The 17,081-nt window shown below is 41.6% G+C and overlaps 10 protein-coding genes across 10 annotated transcripts; all 10 read left to right on the forward strand.

Annotated features, from left to right (window-relative positions):
* Positions 1-177: 177 nt before the first annotated feature.
* Positions 178-1,169, forward strand: FA14DRAFT_36024 (uncharacterized protein). The gene has a single exon (XM_025502236.1). It carries the CDS (start codon positions 206-208, stop codon positions 1,040-1,042), a length of 837 nt encoding a protein of 278 aa, XP_025355239.1. The 5' UTR covers positions 178-205; the 3' UTR covers positions 1,043-1,169.
* On the forward strand, positions 1,170-1,827 carry FA14DRAFT_36025 (uncharacterized protein). The gene has a single exon (XM_025502237.1). It carries the CDS (start codon positions 1,297-1,299, stop codon positions 1,621-1,623), a length of 327 nt encoding a protein of 108 aa, XP_025355240.1. The 5' UTR covers positions 1,170-1,296; the 3' UTR covers positions 1,624-1,827.
* A 214-nt stretch (positions 1,828-2,041) lies between these two features.
* Positions 2,042-4,263, forward strand: FA14DRAFT_154375 (uncharacterized protein; the record flags this gene model as incomplete). Its single annotated transcript, XM_025497672.1, has 5 exons — positions 2,042-2,425; positions 2,536-2,588; positions 2,814-3,243; positions 3,670-4,059; positions 4,120-4,263. The coding sequence occupies 5 exons, from the start codon at positions 2,042-2,044 to the stop codon at positions 4,261-4,263; spliced, it is 1,401 nt and encodes a 466-aa protein (XP_025355241.1).
* A 249-nt stretch (positions 4,264-4,512) lies between these two features.
* On the forward strand, positions 4,513-5,877 carry FA14DRAFT_184307 (uncharacterized protein; the record flags this gene model as incomplete). The annotated part of the gene is made up of 3 exons (XM_025501381.1): positions 4,513-4,839; positions 5,246-5,623; positions 5,692-5,877. 3 exons carry the CDS (start codon positions 4,513-4,515, stop codon positions 5,875-5,877), a joined length of 891 nt encoding a protein of 296 aa, XP_025355242.1.
* Positions 5,878-6,149: 272 nt separating this feature from the next.
* FA14DRAFT_154377 (uncharacterized protein) lies at positions 6,150-6,776 on the forward strand (the record flags this gene model as incomplete). Its single annotated transcript, XM_025497673.1, has 2 exons — positions 6,150-6,527; positions 6,600-6,776. 2 exons carry the CDS (start codon positions 6,150-6,152, stop codon positions 6,774-6,776), a joined length of 555 nt encoding a protein of 184 aa, XP_025355243.1.
* A 146-nt stretch (positions 6,777-6,922) lies between these two features.
* FA14DRAFT_171662 (uncharacterized protein) lies at positions 6,923-10,147 on the forward strand (the record flags this gene model as incomplete). The annotated part of the gene is made up of 7 exons (XM_025500344.1): positions 6,923-7,386; positions 7,453-7,545; positions 7,753-8,218; positions 8,461-8,582; positions 8,733-9,075; positions 9,509-9,907; positions 9,980-10,147. The coding sequence occupies exons 1-7, from the start codon at positions 7,358-7,360 to the stop codon at positions 10,145-10,147; spliced, it is 1,620 nt and encodes a 539-aa protein (XP_025355244.1). The 5' UTR covers positions 6,923-7,357.
* A 156-nt stretch (positions 10,148-10,303) lies between these two features.
* Positions 10,304-12,606, forward strand: FA14DRAFT_184310 (uncharacterized protein; the record flags this gene model as incomplete). The annotated part of the gene is made up of 6 exons (XM_025501382.1): positions 10,304-10,723; positions 10,774-10,847; positions 11,189-11,582; positions 11,677-11,813; positions 11,970-12,387; positions 12,448-12,606. The coding sequence occupies 6 exons, from the start codon at positions 10,304-10,306 to the stop codon at positions 12,604-12,606; spliced, it is 1,602 nt and encodes a 533-aa protein (XP_025355245.1).
* A 620-nt stretch (positions 12,607-13,226) lies between these two features.
* FA14DRAFT_178337 (uncharacterized protein) lies at positions 13,227-13,904 on the forward strand (the record flags this gene model as incomplete). The annotated part of the gene is made up of 2 exons (XM_025500837.1): positions 13,227-13,664; positions 13,734-13,904. The coding sequence occupies 2 exons, from the start codon at positions 13,227-13,229 to the stop codon at positions 13,902-13,904; spliced, it is 609 nt and encodes a 202-aa protein (XP_025355246.1).
* A 775-nt stretch (positions 13,905-14,679) lies between these two features.
* Positions 14,680-15,398, forward strand: FA14DRAFT_154381 (uncharacterized protein; the record flags this gene model as incomplete). The annotated part of the gene is made up of 2 exons (XM_025497674.1): positions 14,680-15,222; positions 15,285-15,398. 2 exons carry the CDS (start codon positions 14,680-14,682, stop codon positions 15,396-15,398), a joined length of 657 nt encoding a protein of 218 aa, XP_025355247.1.
* A 160-nt stretch (positions 15,399-15,558) lies between these two features.
* On the forward strand, positions 15,559-17,043 carry FA14DRAFT_178339 (uncharacterized protein; the record flags this gene model as incomplete). The annotated part of the gene is made up of 4 exons (XM_025500838.1): positions 15,559-15,966; positions 16,032-16,089; positions 16,592-16,824; positions 16,900-17,043. 4 exons carry the CDS (start codon positions 15,559-15,561, stop codon positions 17,041-17,043), a joined length of 843 nt encoding a protein of 280 aa, XP_025355248.1.
* Between the last annotated feature and the right edge of the window lie 38 nt (positions 17,044-17,081).

Raw genomic sequence — 17,081 nt, forward strand, 5'->3', positions numbered from 1 at the left:
ACAGATGATGTTGAGGATGTATGCTGTTGGTATGTGAATGATAACCCTACTGTCGGCTAAAATGCACGCGTATCAAATTAAGGCACCGCGTAAATGAATCAGTCGAATGGGAAGAAACGGGAATCGGAAGAAGAATTCAAAGAAAAAGACAATTTAACACATTCCTCCTTCTCAACACCATCATCATCTTAGGAGGGGAATCAGGATGAACACTAAGGAAGACAAGGATGCTAAACCAACATCAGGTGGTCCAATCGGACAGAGTATAGCATCAGCCCTTCCTGAAGCATCAACGCTACCTGCGATCAGTATTCCACAAGAAGCAGCGATGGGTGTTGTGAAAGGATCACTTGGATTTTCTGCTTTGTCGGGAATAGGTGGAATGATTTATGGTGCTTTACGTGCTCAACCTGCAATCTTATATGGAATGCAGTATGGACTCAATACATTTTCGTTTGCATTTCCGATCTTTGCCGTTCGACAATATATCGCTATTCCATGGTATAACGAAATACTACATCAACGATTCGGACCGGATCGTATACCTTCTTTGCATATGCATAACATCATTCCTACAACCATTTCCGGTGCTTTGATGGGTGGTGCAATGACGACTTACTTTTCTGGAAAACAAAAGCTTTGGGCAGGCGCAAGGACGTTTGGTATTATCAGTTTGGCACTTCAATTAGCCAGTAATGAAATGAGCGTTCTGCGTATCAACATGCTGGCCGATCAAGATGGAAGAAGTTCGATACCTCTGACTCAGACGGGTGGATCAGAAGTACAAGCTCCTGCTTCATCCGGCAACAATCAAACGCAAATGGAAAAAGTTTCACTACGTCCGAAGGATGAAGGCGTGAAACAGGAACAGGGCTTCTTAGGAAAAGCATGGGACAAAGTTGCTTCTTGGTCACCCGTGCATCGGATAAGCGATGAAGAATATGAGAAGTCCCTACTTCGGCGGAGAGAAGAAGTGGCAGAGCAATTACGATCAGTCGATCAACGGATAGCAGAAGAAGAAAAGGCAACACACAAAGTTTAGGTCCGACGGCGTCACTTGTTTAATATCACATTGTACTCTATAAACAGCCTCGTCAGAAAAATTCATTCATTATTGCATCATCCGTGCGAACGCCGCAAATGTCCTTTTCACATCGGAGACTACCAGTCTGTATGGAAGGGACGTGGTTTGATCAAGGCAGTGCAGGTCAACAATCAAAAGACAACTAAGAATTCAACCTTTCACTTTTCCCTTTTGACCACCAACTACTTTGATTGTTTCTTTTCTTAGCAAAAATGCAAGAAATTTCGATCTACTTCTTCAAAGCTCTAATGCTCTGCTTTTTTCTGTTGGGCAGTCAAGTTGATTCTGTTCCAGTGATGAACGAGTCGCCAGAGATTGGACGTCCGATCCCTCAAAACAAAGCAAGTCCAATTGAAATTATTGCTTTGAACAGCGGCAAGAAAGGTAAACCATATGTCATCCAAAAAAGATCACCAATTGTAACAATGACTCATGCAGAAATGGAGGCAATCAGAGAACATGATCGTGGTAGACGTGCACATTTTCAAAAGATTATCACGGAAAATGCTGAAAAGTGGCATCGCGAACATGGCAACTAATTTGCAAAGGTGAGTTGATATAGACAGAACGTTTGAAGGCCTGCAGATATCCAAAAGCTTGGTTGTTAACTTTTTTGTTGTCAAGAATTCTGCAAATTGGGTTTAGATCGAGTTCAGTCATACTCTCCCACAATACATCTCTCGCATCTGCCAATCATTTTTATTACTTGACTGTATACTGGCTTATACAATCGCACATTGTCTCTTCGTTTGTGTGGACGTATCGTGTTTACCCAGTGGCATAGAGCGTTGAAAGCCCTGATAATGGATCGTCGCCCCGTTGAAGATACACAGCAGCAATTGCATTTGAACAATTTCGAGTTCATGCAGTACCACCATCTCACTGATACAGAGGGTCGGGCTTCTGGTTTAGTACATAAGGGCTGAGAAATATTTGTTCTTCAATCGTTACCTAAAAATGTATCTTTTCCGAGCCTCTTTGGACTTCATGCTTTTCATTGTTCTGATAGCGTCAGCCGTAAAGCCCTCACAAACGATCCACTCATCAAAGCCACCACCAGAGAATATGGAAAAAGTTTTTACGACGAAAGTACCTGACCTCAACTTTCCACCTCCCGAGGAAGAAGCGGTAGAAGTACAATATTCTGCAGAACATGGTAAAATCAGCATTGGGGAGAATGTAACCAAGAGAAAGAAGAAAAAGCGAACAGGCGCTGCATTAGAAAGACATCGTATTAAGGATCGACAAAAAAAGCGAGAAGCAAGAGCACGCTTGAGTACAGAAGAAAGATTGGCACTCTTCAGAAGAGAGCGTGAAAAGCAAAAGGAGAGGCTTGCTTTGGTAAGAAAGTTCAGATAGAGACAGATGTAGTGACCGTGTCTGATCAATTTACCCTCCCTTCATACCAAAGTCTCCAGACTTGTTGAAGAAGTACACGCAAGTCAGTACAGCAAGCTCAAAGAGATATAAAGCGCGCAAAAAGGCAGAAAGAGAAGGAAGAGAGGTAAGCCCCCAAAATGCTAAAAGACGACAATAGAGTAGATTCCGTTCCGGGATAGGATACCTCGTTTAAATTTGTCAGCTTGCCTTTGAAATCCCATATGTTGATAAAATTTTTCGTTAGCCCCGACTTTTTTCGAATTTTGAGTATAATGTGTCAACGAGTGTGGATTTTCTTTTGTTAAGCTTCTTCCACCTACAACGAAGCATCTATTCATATGACGATCAGGTGGTACAGTTTCTTCCACTTTTTGATCTTTGCGCAATGTATTGGAATTCTTGCTGTCAAGGTGTCCGAACGTTCAAAAGCAAAAAAGGCTCTTTCGGTAGAGAAGTCCGTAGCATTCAACTCGGGAAGAGCCAATGAGCTTCAAGCCAAACCTATTCCAGATCTCAACTTTCCACCGCCGGCAGAAGATGTTGAAAGTGTGCATAGTGCCTCACCGAAATCTGCTCCAAAAAGTCCTCAAACAATTCCGCTTAACGAAAAAAGCTACTACTACAGGATGATAGAACGTAAAAAACGGGAAGGTACCTTACGTGCATGGACGACAGCAAAACGTGAAAGAATGAAGATTTATCGAGCAAATTTGCCGCCTGAAAAGAAAGCTGAAAACCTGCGAAAAGAAACGGAGTGTAAAAAGAAAAAGTTAGCTGAAGTGAGTTTTATGTGTAATTCCGCTTTAAAGCGGCTCCTGATATCATTCTTTCATTTCTATCTCAAAAGTCTTCAGCGTATCGTCAAGTGACCAGAGATCGTACCCGAGAGGCTGTGCGCAGATTTAGAGCACGCAAACACGCAAAAGAGCATGGAACAGAAGCAAGTCCAGAGTACGCAATGAGGCCGAAAGGCAGGCAGCCTTTTCGTCAATGAAGCGATGAAAATATTTCCTGTAGTAGCATTGGACGTCCCTTTGATGCACGTATGCCCGTCATATTTGCCCCGACTGAATATTCCAAAACTGCTCTCGGTCGAAAAGAAGTCAGGCACACGTTTGTCGTCCATACTCTCATCAGATATGCGGTGGATTTCACTTCTCTCTTTCATATTCTACTTGTCCTGCACTTGCATCTTTTATAATAAGTATGAAGTAGCTGCTGTGAAAGCAAAGATGAAGTCGTTGAATGAGAACAATCAATCTTCGCAAAATTCCCAACAAAACATTCCAGAATCAACGGGCTTGACAACGACAAACAAGGCACCTATTCCCGATTTGAACCTTGATCCTCCTCCAGAAGAAGTACCAACTACGTCCACGTATCGTAAAGGCGCTTTTTTAAAGAAGGACAAAGATGGGAGGATGAAAACAAGATTTGCCATCTACACGCAATCAAGAGAGAAGAAAGGAACTCTGAATGAATTTCGATTGAAAGAAAGAAAAAGACACAAAAACTACCGCAACGCTTTACCCGATGACGAAAGAATAGCAAAATCAAAGAAGTATCAAAAAACTATGTTTGACAAATTTAAACAGGTAAGAAGTCAGTGCTATATCTCTACAGAAAATTCTTCTGACTTGATATTTCTTTTTCAGTCTGCAGAAGCTCGTGAAAGGCGTTACATTTCTGTTCGCAAAGCAGCTCAAAGATTTTACGCACGCAAACGTGCAAAAGAGCTTGGTCTAGAGATCAAGCCCGAGGATGCAGTCAAAAGGAATTTCAAACAACCCTCACCATGACCAAATAGCTGTGTCTTTGGCTATATGCAGTGTTTAGCGCAAGTTCCTCGGTGGAAGAAGAGGCTTTAATCTGCAACTAATTGCAAACGCCCCGACAGTACTCTACACAGTCCATTGTACACTTTGTCATCTAAATACATGGTTTGTTGATATCCCTATCACTTCTTACCATTTATGTACCTAGCGATGAATTGGAGAACTTTGGTACATCTCATTGTAGTTGTGATCTGCTTATTTTGGCCAGAATCCATGGCGCTTGCAGGATCGCCAAGAGATGCAAGGATTAAATCAAAGGAGCAGTTACCGACTCAAAGACCGATGCTTCCAGATTTGAACGAGATGCCTCCCGTGGTTGACGAGACCAGCCCACATCACGAACAGCAGTATTCAGAGAGGGTTAGTGCAAAAGCTGCTGAGGCGCAACCCAATCGTATTGCAACGACAACGTCAAAGAAGAAGAAGAAGAAATTACGCCAGCCGAATAGTCAGAGACCGTATGCCTCTTTGACGAATGAAGAGAAGAAGGCGTATTCTCGTTATCAAACAATCAAGACTAGAGAAAGATTTAATAAAATGGTGAGTTCATTAAAGGTGACATAAATAAAATTTTTGAATCTCACCTAGCCAATTTAAATTCTATATGATTAAAGACTGATGAGCAAAAAGACGAATATCGAAGGTTAAGAAATGAAAGCAAAAAGAGATTGTATGCAGAAAAAGGTCCAGATGCGTTACGAGAAGCGAATCGTCATTATCAAGCCACATTTCGAGCAAGAAAGAAGTTGAAAATCCTGGGCAAAGACAAGGAGGCTACGCGGGAGGATTAAATCTGTTGGCTTTCGAGGCTATAGACCGTTTGTGTACGCTCGCTTTCACTTTCAATAGTACTTGCGATCGCCCCGGATGTCTCAACACTCTGTGAATGGTCGAATGCGTTTTTGATGTTTGTATCTTGCTTTATCATCCTCGTCTTACTTTCAAGACTATGTTGAAGTCATGGCTAATTATGAGCGTTTTCATCTACATACGGCTTGAAGTTGGATTTTGCGTAGATTTCGAATCTAACACACCTGCTGCCTCCTCGCCATCTCGCGACAACGGCCTAAAAGACAAGGACAATTTACCTGATCTCAACGTGCCGCTCGACGGCCTTTTTGCAGAACAAGACACAAATACGGAACCTACCACTGGATCTGCATATTCGAGGAGGATGAGTAAGCTGAGAAAAGTGGGAAAACTTGAAGAATACAAAGCTAGGGAAAGAGAAAGATTGCGAAAACAGTATCACACATTGTCTCCGGCTCAAAAGTTAGCCAGAAGCCGTAAAAGTGGCACTCAGCTTAATGCAAGGCTAAACAAGGTGAGTATTTGAATCAACATAAATTGGGAAGTCGGTACTTATGAAAGCTCTTGTCTACTCTACTTCAGGATATGGTATTGAGAGAATCCCTTAAAAAGTCACGATTGGACTCGAGCCGTCGATTTCGAGTCCGTGAACGGGCAGAAAAAGAAGGGAAAGCACTGGGTCCAGCATATGCGAAAAGGAAACCTGGTAGACCTATCACTACTACATCGCCTTTGAATGGCAAAGATGATAGTCATGCAGGACAGTAATCTCGTTTTATATCTGAAATGACGGGGATGGCTATGCAAATATGAATAAACAGCTGCATAGCCTTGAGAACCGTCTTCCGTTGCGAAAATACATATCATAAATTGAATTTTATAATCCTTTGAAATCGAGATATAATCCTTTGAAATCGAGAAGCCCCGAAAAAACACGATAACCGCGCTTTGTACGCAAATTATTCAAATTATACTTCCTAATTATGAAGGTATACTTCACTCTCTAGTCAATTGACGTTCCGATGTTTTTTAATTACACAATGTGTCAAGTTTTGTTAATCCTGACAGCACTCGCTCTACTGGGCCTTACAGCACAGGGAGGTCACTCCAACCCTTCATCTCCGCACTCACCTGCACGAAAACGACCAAGACTGGACCTGAACAAACTGCCAAATGAACAGCAGAATACTCTTGAAGATTCTTTTGGGCAACCAATGTACCAAAACGTACCGTTAGATGGTGTTCAAGGTGCAAGTACTACAAGTCAAGTTGGACAGGTACCATTGAATAAACAGCTTGATCCTAAAGCAGCTCACAGGTATAGAACGGCAAGGTGGTATGCAGGCCTGACTCCTGAACAAAAAAAGGAAAGGCAACGCCGAAATGCGGAGAGAGCGAAAATAAGGTTTGCCAATATGGTGAGTTTTATGGTATGATTTCAGTTAGATTGGTTTACCTATGAATGAAGCTTTGCAACTACTTCCCACTAGCCAGACGAAAAGAAAATCGAATACAGAAAGCGCAGGAACAAAGACCTGATCAATTTTCGATCTAAGAAGACACCAGAAGAATTACGACTTATGGCCAGCAAGCACATGAAGACATATCGTGCAAAACGGAAATTAAAGAAATTACAGCAGCCTAATCCGCCACACAATCCACACTGATCCAGAGTGCTTGTCGCTGTAGCCACATGTGCATGCATATACGCTCTGACTACCATCTTTGCTTCTTATGGTGGCACTGTTCAACAATTGCACAGATGCAGTGCAACTTCGTAGCCCCGATCAGGCACTTGAAAACCGTCTCGAATCTTTCATTTTACTTTTACAAAGAAATACCATTCTTTCTTGCGATAGGCAGATGATAAAATTTCCCCATCGAAGAACTCCAGCATTTTTTGCTCTAATTGTCTTGGCAGCCTTATATGTCATGCTGGCCTCAGCAGTTAGCAGTCCGAAACCAGGCAAAGATCGTCACGGAACAATCTCGAGTGAGATTCCCGACTTGAATTACCCTCTTCCACAAGGTGACTTGGTAGATGTTCATGCATCAAGCATGCCTTCTAGTCAAACTCATAATGTTGATCTCTCCAGTGATGAGGCGGTAGAAGAAAGTGCATCGGAGCATCGTTCTCACACAAGCAGATCTTTGACGGAAGAACGTAGGATTAGAAACCGAAACTATAAAAGGGCGCGAAGAGCAAGGATGAGTACGGAGGAAAAGCTGGCGTTGTATAAAAAAGATCATGAGAATCGCAAAAGGAAATCAGCAGAGGTACGTGGAGAACATTTCCTTGCTAGCTTCTCTGGTGATCAGATATTTATCTTTACCATCTCTTAGTCAAAAGAAGCAGCTCAAAGATATAAAGATATATCTAATGCATGCACCCGCCGATGGAAAGCAAGAAAGGTTGCTGCAAAAGAAGGCAGAGAAGTAAGCTCGGAAAATGCTTTAAGAAGACCACGACCAAAAAGAATCGTGCGACCAGTTCAATCGTGAGCTACTACGTAAGGTGGCTGACAAAGGCGGAACGATAAGTTCTGCACAGCTATTGTATACAGTATTCTATCACGATCCGATTTGTATTATGTCTATAAGCCCCGTTTATGTAGTCATGTACCACTCCTGAAATCATTGTAGACTGTTCACCATCATCGTATTCTTCTGTGCGCTATCTTATGAACTTATGAATTTCGTAATCATCAAGTTGACATTTATTTTTGTGTTAGCACTGAACGGCTGTGTGCTAGCTGTGAAGAATCGAAAAGAAGTTGCTAACGCAAACCCTTCTCTTAAAAAGAAACACGACGATATGACTGCTGAGCCAGTCCCTGATCTCAATTTTCCTCCACCAGAGGAAGTAGCACAAAGTACTGGCGGTGTTCACCCATCAGCATCTTCAAGTGACAGTGAGAAGGACTCTGTTCCAAAAAAGAAAACGTACTACCAAAGAATGAAGGAAAGAAGACTTAAAGATGGTACTTTGGACGAATGGAAAGCCAGGATTGAAGAAAGACGGAAGTTGTTCTGGTCTAAAATGACGCCAGAGCAAAAGATTGAAAAGGGAAGAAAGTATAACAAAACAAAGCTCAAAAAAATTAGAGACGTGAGTGTCGAAAAATATGGAATAACTCGTGGGCTTGACTTCTTACCTTTCCTCTACTTTTCCAGACGCCGATCTTGAAAGAGAAAGCGCAAACATGCAATCGATTGTCAATGCAGCGTTATCGAGCACGTAAAAAAGCAAAAGATCGCAGTGAAGAGATAGGAAAGGAGATTGCCATAAGACCAAAAGGAAAGCGTCCTTTGCACCTTGATAAAATGTAAAGCTTCGCTTACAGAACAAAGATCTTATGTACCTTAGAGCACATTCGACGACAACTTTACGTCCTTGAAGACCTGCAAAATAAGATCGTGTACGCTTCCGCCACCAACATCTGCAGAAAAAAACCATGCCCCGAATTATCGAGGTTGGTGTCGACACTATTATCTCAACAAATATCCTGTTATATTGTGTATCTACCTTCACTTCTCCCATTTCCACGAAAAATGAAAGTGCTGTTTGTACTGCAAGTATTAGGAGTGCTGATAAACTTTTTCATTATTTTTGACTTCTCTAGCACACATTCAGCTGAGGCAACAAAAATTGCTGAGAAGCGAAAACCTGACCAAGAATTGCAACCAGAAAGCCTGGCTCAGCCGCCATCCTCAAAGAAGGCCGAAATACCAGATTTAAACTTCCCGCCACCTCCCGAGAAAGAAAATTTGAAATCCCAGAAGGATGACAAATCCAAAACGAGGTACTCTCGTAAAATTCAAAAAATGATTGATCAAGGGACATATGAAGATTTTTTAAATGCTGAAAGTGCTCGAAAACGTGCGCATTTTGCCAATCTGACCCCAGAAGAAAAATTAAGAATTTCACGAAAGAATCAGATCAGTCTTTATGAAAGACTACAAAAGGTAGGTTTACACAGAGTAGTGCTATTTGAAATAATTCCTCTCATCATCGACTTCCTCTACAGTCTGAAGAACTGCAAAAAAAGCGAAAAATAGCTGTTGCTGCCTCTCATCGAAGGTACACTGCAAGAAAGAGAGCCCAAAAGCAAGGATTAACGGAAAATCCTGAACATGCTAAAAGAAGCAAAGGGAGGCAAAGAATGTTTTCACCAAGCGCAGACCCATCTCTGAAGTAGTCTTTCGTACACATGCATGTAAACGTTTGCTGCTCTTTAATTGGCGATACATAATCATTGCCCCGAAGTGTGGTATTGTTGGTCTAAAAGTTGTTGCGCAATCGCTAAAAATCTCTGCCTTTCATCTTCGATCTTTTGGGATTGTGTCGACCGATATGCCGTACATTTATCTCATTTTTCTCTTCTACTTATTTAATGAGCTGGCATTGCTTCAAGCTGTAGCTGTCAAGGATACGAATGAAGCGGAGGGAACAAATACTCCTAAGAAGTACAATTTACGTGTTCGAGTACCAAGAAAGCCAATCTCCTCTGTCTCTGTCCCAAGAAGAGAGCCCATTCCTGATTTGAACTTTCCACCCCCAGCTGAAGAAGATCAGGTGAAGCTCACTGACATGCAAACAAAAGAAATCTTGCCAAAAAGTCGAGGTGCAAGTGCATATGCACGATTTATAGCAAGACATGTCGAAAGGGGAACTTTGGAAGCGTATAGAGAAGCTGAAAAGAGTAGAAGGAAGGAATTTAGAGCAAGATTCACAGCAGAGGAGCTGAAAGCGATCAATCATAAGCACGACGCAATCAGAAGAGCAAGAAATGCAAATGTGAGTTTGATGACAGGATTTTTATGGTCCTTCTTTTGACTAAATACTGTTTCATCCTCCTCCCATCAAAAGTCTAAAGAACGGCTTGAAAATGCCCGAAGGATAAGCAGACTATCCACAAGCCGATATAAAGCAAGAATGAGAGCAAAAAAGAAAGGATTACCAGAAGACCCGAAAGATGCAATAAGAAGAAAACAAGCCAAAATTGTTTCTACTCCAAATGACAATGCCTCAGGATGAAAGTGGTTGAAGTACAAAGCGTTTCTAGGTACGCAAACAGGCTTGATATGCAATAAACAATTTTTGTCAGGTGGAAAAATTGCCCCGAGAATTCCTTACCAGTGCTTTAGAATATAAGCTGATGGATTTTCTTTTTATTACTCTGATCCTACAATCATGTTATTAAAGCTGCACTTTCGCATCCTGTTTTACCTTTATAGTATCCTTAGTGAAGTATGTGTATTTCATGTAGATGCTGTCAAAGCTTCTAAAAGGGGTGATGATTCCAAAAATCTACAAGTGCAAGCATCAAAGAACCCCGAACTTTCGGAAAAAGGTAAACAAACGATCCCAGATCTTAATTTCCCGCCGCCACCTGAGGAAGAGCAGCCTGAAGATTCGAGGTCGACTGATCCGCAAAGTAAGCGCAGTACATACGCTTTGAGAATGGAGAGGTACAAAGCAAATGGGACCTTGGAAGCTTATAGAGCTGCTCAAAAGCATAGACAGATGGTCTGGTATAACAATTTGACAGAAGAAGAAAAGAGAGCAAGGTCACGTAGGGACGCAGAAACTAGAAAAGCAAAAAATGCTCAGGTAAGAAAAGGGTTGCAGAATGCGTTTGTGGTATTTGACTTTCAGCTTAGCTTATTAAGACTCCTTTTGCTACATTGCTGATTTCGACTATCAGTCTAAAACCCGTTCTGATCGATTCAAAGAGGTTAGCAGACAATCTTCGAAACGATACTACGAGCGAAAAGTAGCAAAACAGAAAGGACTGCAGGAGAAGCCAGAAGCCGCTCTTAGATTGATACGCAAAGGAAGGCCTTGATCGTGTATGCCATAAATCTTTTTTCTTCTTTTGATTGTTTTGTGTATTGCTGTGATTTGCAGCCCGTGAAGGGGCGCGGCTTGAGAAATCTCAACTCTACAAAGTGGTTTGCTGATTGCTGTAAATTTAAGTCTTCTGTCCACCTTTAGAGCTTGTAATTTAATGCCATGATCATTGGTGAAAATGCTAAAGAATTACCACTGCTTGTTCTTCTTGCTGTGTCTTTTCAGCGCCTACAGCAAGTTCACTATAGCAGTAAAAGGACAAAAGAAAGCTCAAAGAGCCACTGTTCAGAATCAACTGCCTGAGCAGCTAAGCAACCAGTTCAAAAATGCAAAGAAAGAAAACATTCCAGATTTGAACTTTCCTCCACCTCTTGAAGAGACTGTTCTTCAAACTGTCAAAGGCCGCAGAGAACCTATCAGAAAACTAGGCAATAACTCAGGAAAGAAAAAATCCATGCATGCTATAAAGGTGGAGAAACTCAAGGAGGAAGGAAGCTTACAAGAATTTCTAGATTCTGAAGCTAGTCGAGTACGGGCTTATCGCGAAAGCCTAGGCCCTGAAAAAAGAAAGGAACAGTCAAGGAGGAGTCGTAATCTCTTGGCTGAAAAGTTTAGAAAGGTAGGTTTAAAGATATGATAATGGGAAAGCCTACTCATAATAATATTCTTTCCCCTCTAGTCTGAAGAGGCACGAAACAGGCGACGACAGCTAGGAGCTTCAGCTTCACGCCGATATAGAGCACGAAAGAAAGCAAAAGAGCAAGGTTTGCCAGAAGACCCAAAGGATGCATTACGACAATGAAAAGCAGATTAGACTGTGTGCTTACATCATTTGTACGAATGCAATACCGTATGTGCGCCCCGAAGAGGGCTGGTGCAAACAAGCAATTGAACGCAGCGAACCATACTTTTCCTTGTCAAAAGCTCAACAAGACTCAAATGTTATAACTCAGACCGTTCCATTACTGTCATGCTTATACAGAACGTACTTTCTTGTTTTGTATAGCATGACAGGATTCTGGACATTAATCTTCTTTCTACTTTCTGCTTTTTATGCTTTTACAGAAATAAGCAAATGTGCAACCTCGAAAGAAGGCACTAATCTGGTCTCAAACTCTCCGAGTGAAAGTGGGGAGCAGATCAAGCCAGATATACCAGATCTCAATATACCGCTAGTAGAAGAACCTTCCATAGACGAAACTACTTCTCACAATAACCCAGGTTCCAGCACGACAATAAGCAAAGCTTCTACTAAGAGCAAACACGCCAGCAAGGTTTCATCCCGAATACGAAAAGGTACCTTGGCAGAGTTTCGTGAAAAAGAAAGGGAGAGAGTACGCCGCTATCGAGCTAACCTTTCTGAGGAGGCGAAGAAAGCACATGGTAAGAAGGTTGTGCAAAGAAGAATGAAATTGATGAAAGATGTAAGTTGGCAAAAATATAGTGCTCTAGAGGTGTATGTTAATTTTCCCTATTCCCGACAGAATCCGGCATTGCGTGAATCTTATCGGAAAGCTTCACAAGAGTCTTATCGTCGCAACAGAGGACGTACAAAGGCTGAAAAAGAAGGTAGAAGTATTGAACCAGAACATGCAAAGAGAAAGCATGGGAGAAAGATCAAACCTTTACCGCCTAACAACTAGCATCATTTGGTAGAGGCAGATGCTAATTACTGAGTGAAGGGTTCGTGTGCGAATTACCTGAATAATATAGGCATAAACGCATGTCTCAACTAGCACACAAATTTTCGTATTTTGCCATTTATGATTGCATTTACGGCACGAACACCATTGATGGTAGGATCATCTTCTGTGTAACAAAGTCTTGCATATCTTTACATTTATATACATCATCTATCGACAGAATATTTCAGACATGTCTGTGATGAAAAACTGTCTGAACTCCCAGTCTTAATTAATTTTGTCTTCTTGTCCACTGTTGTTATTTTTGATCCAAATAAATTGTCTTGAATCAACCAGGCGAACCAAGCCCTCCTTCAACACCGGATGGTGCACTTCTTTTGCATAATGTTATCAATTAACATTAATCCATCATCACCGAATTCCAGAAGTCAATACTAATTTTCAGTTTTATTGAGACTGGCTGCAAATGCTGATTATTGTAGAAGGTAGGGGACTAAGTAGATTTGCAAAAAGTCACACAGAGCACATTGAAGCCCCGATAAGGCTTTTCAACTCGTTCTCACGCCTCTTCTTTCTGTTTTATGATATCAAACCCTCATCCATCGCTCCTTCATTCGAATATGCGTTGTATTAAAGATTGGATTCTATACGTAGCAGTCTCGTGCTTCAACTTGAATATTATATTTGTGGATGCTGTCAAGACCGTGAAAAGCTTTCAACAAGCTTCACAGGATTTGGAACAAAAAGATATTCAAGCTTCCACAGATCGGCACCGAATTCCTGATCTAAATCATCCACCACCATTTGAAAGCGAAGATGAGCATTCAAGCCCTCCGCTGCATAGTGATCAGCCCTTAGCAATATGCGATGATACGAGATCGACCGATATTTTCAGCAGTTCAAAAAACCAGTCGACCAGCAAAGGTAGAGAGAAAGAGCAGGAGAAGAAAGTACACAGACGTTATTGGCAAAAGTGGTATTCAAAGCTAACTCCAGAACAGAAAAAGGCTCGCTCGATAAGAGATAATAGGACATACCGAGCCAGAATTGGAAGACTGGTAAGTGTTGGGGAGAATGGTAAAGGGAGTGAATTTTCTGCTTATGCTATCTTCCTAATTTTACGCCAGTCTGCTGAAGATCAAAAGAGAACTAAAGAAAAGGTAAATAATCGTGTGAAGAAATCTAGAGCGAGCAAAGATCCAGAAGAAGTAAAAGAGCTGAATAGACGTCATGCCAAAGCCTATCGTGAAAGACAAAAACTCCTTCGAAAGGGCAAAGCATTGTCTCAGACGCCGTAAAAACAGTCAATGCGGTGCACAGCCAAAGATGCAATTATCTCCATTGATATTGCACAATATTCAAAAATTCAGCCCATTTTGCTACTTTCAAAATACATTTACATACTTTTTGGTCTGAGTTATAGCTAAGGTGAATTGGGATGGGTCATTTCTAGCGAGTCTTTGTGCTTCTTTCATTGCAAAAAGTACATCTAATACTATGAGTGCGCTTCTTATATTCTTAACTCCAATTCTCCTATTCCATGACTCGAATGCGCGAAGAGCCAATTTGTCGAAATAAGAAAGGGAGATCATAGGTTTGAACCGAAACGAAACGCATAAGAAACTCTTACTTGCAGTGAGTAAAGATGGTTAAATGCTTTCAGGTATTAAATGTTCTCTAACAACAAATACATCTGTAAAGTTTCTCACTCGAAATGATGAGCATAAGCGGAATCCCCGAATGGCGTTGAAAAGGTATCGTGCTCGACAACAAGCTCAAAAGAATGGCACACGGATCCAACCTGAAGCCGCACTCAGACATCATAAAAAAAGGCTTGTTTTGAATAACGTCGGCCTCGCTTTAGTGTATCTAGATTTGAGGATGATACGTAGCCAATTCGGTAGGCTCATAAATCACGTTCGTTATGTTCCTATCTTTTTGAAGTACGCACCTCACTTAGCCCCGGCCTTTGATGAAAGCGTCCCAATAAGCTTCTGAACCGAGCAGCATCCCATCATCCCATTTAAGAATACCTGCATCGTCATGAAAGTTAGAAAAAGCCTTCTCGTAATAATGTTCGGTGAAATTCAGTTTATGATGATGCCTGCTTTTGATGTATCTGCAGTAAAAACAGCGGAACAGACGGCGAAAATTGCAAATTTAGAAGCACCGGCACAACAGCCTAACCAAAGATTGACAACTCCTTCAAATCTTCCCAATATCAGACACAGTACAAAGAAAAAAGTTTCAGGTCACCAAGGAGGTATTCGGATCGGAGATGCGTCACCAGGAGAGTATATTGAACAGGGTCAAAATTTGCAATCAACTCGACCAAAGAATCTTGATCTAAACAAGTCTCCACCCAGAGAAGATGACTCTCATCCTACTCAGATACCAATTTTAGAATCGTCTTCGTTAGTCTATTCGTCCTCGTTAGGTTTCCAAGAGCATCCTCTGGATAAAGGATATACTTCTGAGATGATCGAACTGTCAAAGCTTAAGAAGAAGAGAACATCAGAACTAAAAGCATTGAGATGGAATCGCATAGACCCAGCAACTCGAAGTGCTCTAGCCAAGAAGTGGAGACATACAAGAAAGAAGAAGCTTCAAGATGGGGTAAGTATCATCATTTCTAAGATATGTTTCTACTTTGGCTGACATTGGCTACTCATCCCTAGCCTCCATCGGACCTAGCTGAGCATCGACGAAAGCATAATGCTGCAGTAAGGAGATATCGTGTACGCAAGAAAGCGAAACAGCAAGATGCTCCAGTTGAAGGCCCGGATAAATAGATGCGGTGAAGACAGGCGGATCATTAGCAGCCTGTATAACATCTGCTGGCTATGCAAAAGCCCCCTTTGACAGAGAGCACTCTTTCTAGTTTTGCATTTCTCTTCAAGAACACTTTCAATAAAAATCTTATTCTCCTTCCTTCTTATAACCTCGAACGTCATGGTGAACAAAACAGCATCATTATTCTTACTTGCTTTAAGCATTGTATTTCAAACTTTGAGCAGTAATGCTAGCGTGGGAGGATTGTCAGATCGAGCAAATGAAAATCCAACTTTAAAAGGGCATGGCCAGGTTTTTGTTGTGCCGGATCTGAACGAGTTGCCTTCTGAAAGTGAACATACGTTCGATGAAGGTCATCATACGCCACCGAATACACATCCTATTATCTTTGAAGCTATGACTAGTCACACAGATCCAATTCATGCTGTCGAAAGGGGACAAGTGAAAGATACCGAAAACAAGGTGAGAGCCAAGAAGAGGAAAAGCTATTCTCAGCTTCCCGAATCTGAGAAAGCCAGAAGATCAAAGAACAATGTGCGAAGGATTCAGGTCAGGAAATCAATGATGGTGAGTGTACATCCTCCAACTAATGAACCGAAAAAGAAGCTGATTAGTCCTACTCTATCTACAAGACTGTTGAGGAGAAAGCAGCTTGGAATGCTAGGAGCTCTCAATACGTAAAGAAACATCGTGCACAACAACCTAAGGCTAAACTGCAGGCTCAAAATAAAAAATTCAAGCAAAAAGCTAGAGCAAAGCAAGAAGCAAATTTGAAAGCCGTCCAGCTTCAACCGATCTCAAGCCAATAAAGACGGATTTCACTCTCTAAAGCATTAGGATAAAACGTTCGTATCGGCTGTGGAGCTGCATGTCACGGCTTGGATAACTGTGTCGATTGCGTACTCATATGACAACCTGGCTGCCCCGAATACTACTGCAATCATTTCTGCACTGCATTCCTAATGTGAATTCAATCTTCAGAACGAACGAAAGATCCTCCACCTTTGTACTGATATCAATCATACTCCCCTAGATAATATGCAGCTATTCATATGGCTTGCATTCTGTACCTGTGTGTGTTTAACAACCTCAATAACGCAATCACCGAATCAGAATGGTTTTCAAGTGGCACATGTGGACCAATCGAAAGAGCCAGTAGAAGTTCCTGATTTAAATTTTCCACCTCCTCCAGAACTGAAAGTCCATCAATCAACTGAGGGTGAAGCTGGCAATATTCCAACGCAACATCAGGATAGCTTTCCAAAGAAGACACCGTTGAAGCGTGTGCCTAAGAAACTAACGACAGAAGAGTTCAGGAAGCAAGAATCGGATAGAAAGAGAGAATATCGAGAGCGAAAAGGTGAAGCATGGAGAAGGGTCGCGTACCGTAGAGGAGATGCAGCCAGAAGACTCAAATTGGCAAAGGTAGTACTTCTAGAAAAGAGTCTCAGAGTAAACTTGATTTACTGAATTCCTTTTTCAAATTGTCCATTCGAGAAGTCTCCTGAACTTCGTGAAAAGCGCAGAAATCAATTCCGAGATAATATGAGGCGATCACGAGCACGAAAAGAAGCAGAGAGGTTGGGCAAGCCAATAACTCCTGACATTGCTTTGAAGATCGTGCAAAGAAAAAAGAAGCCATAAGTGAGTGATTCAATCGTGATATGCCTGTAGAATTCAGT

Source organism: Meira miltonrushii (genome assembly GCF_003144205.1).
Source record: "Meira miltonrushii strain MCA 3882 unplaced genomic scaffold FA14scaffold_2, whole genome shotgun sequence".
In the NCBI taxonomy this organism is placed as follows: domain Eukaryota; kingdom Fungi; phylum Basidiomycota; class Exobasidiomycetes; order Exobasidiales; family Brachybasidiaceae; genus Meira; species Meira miltonrushii.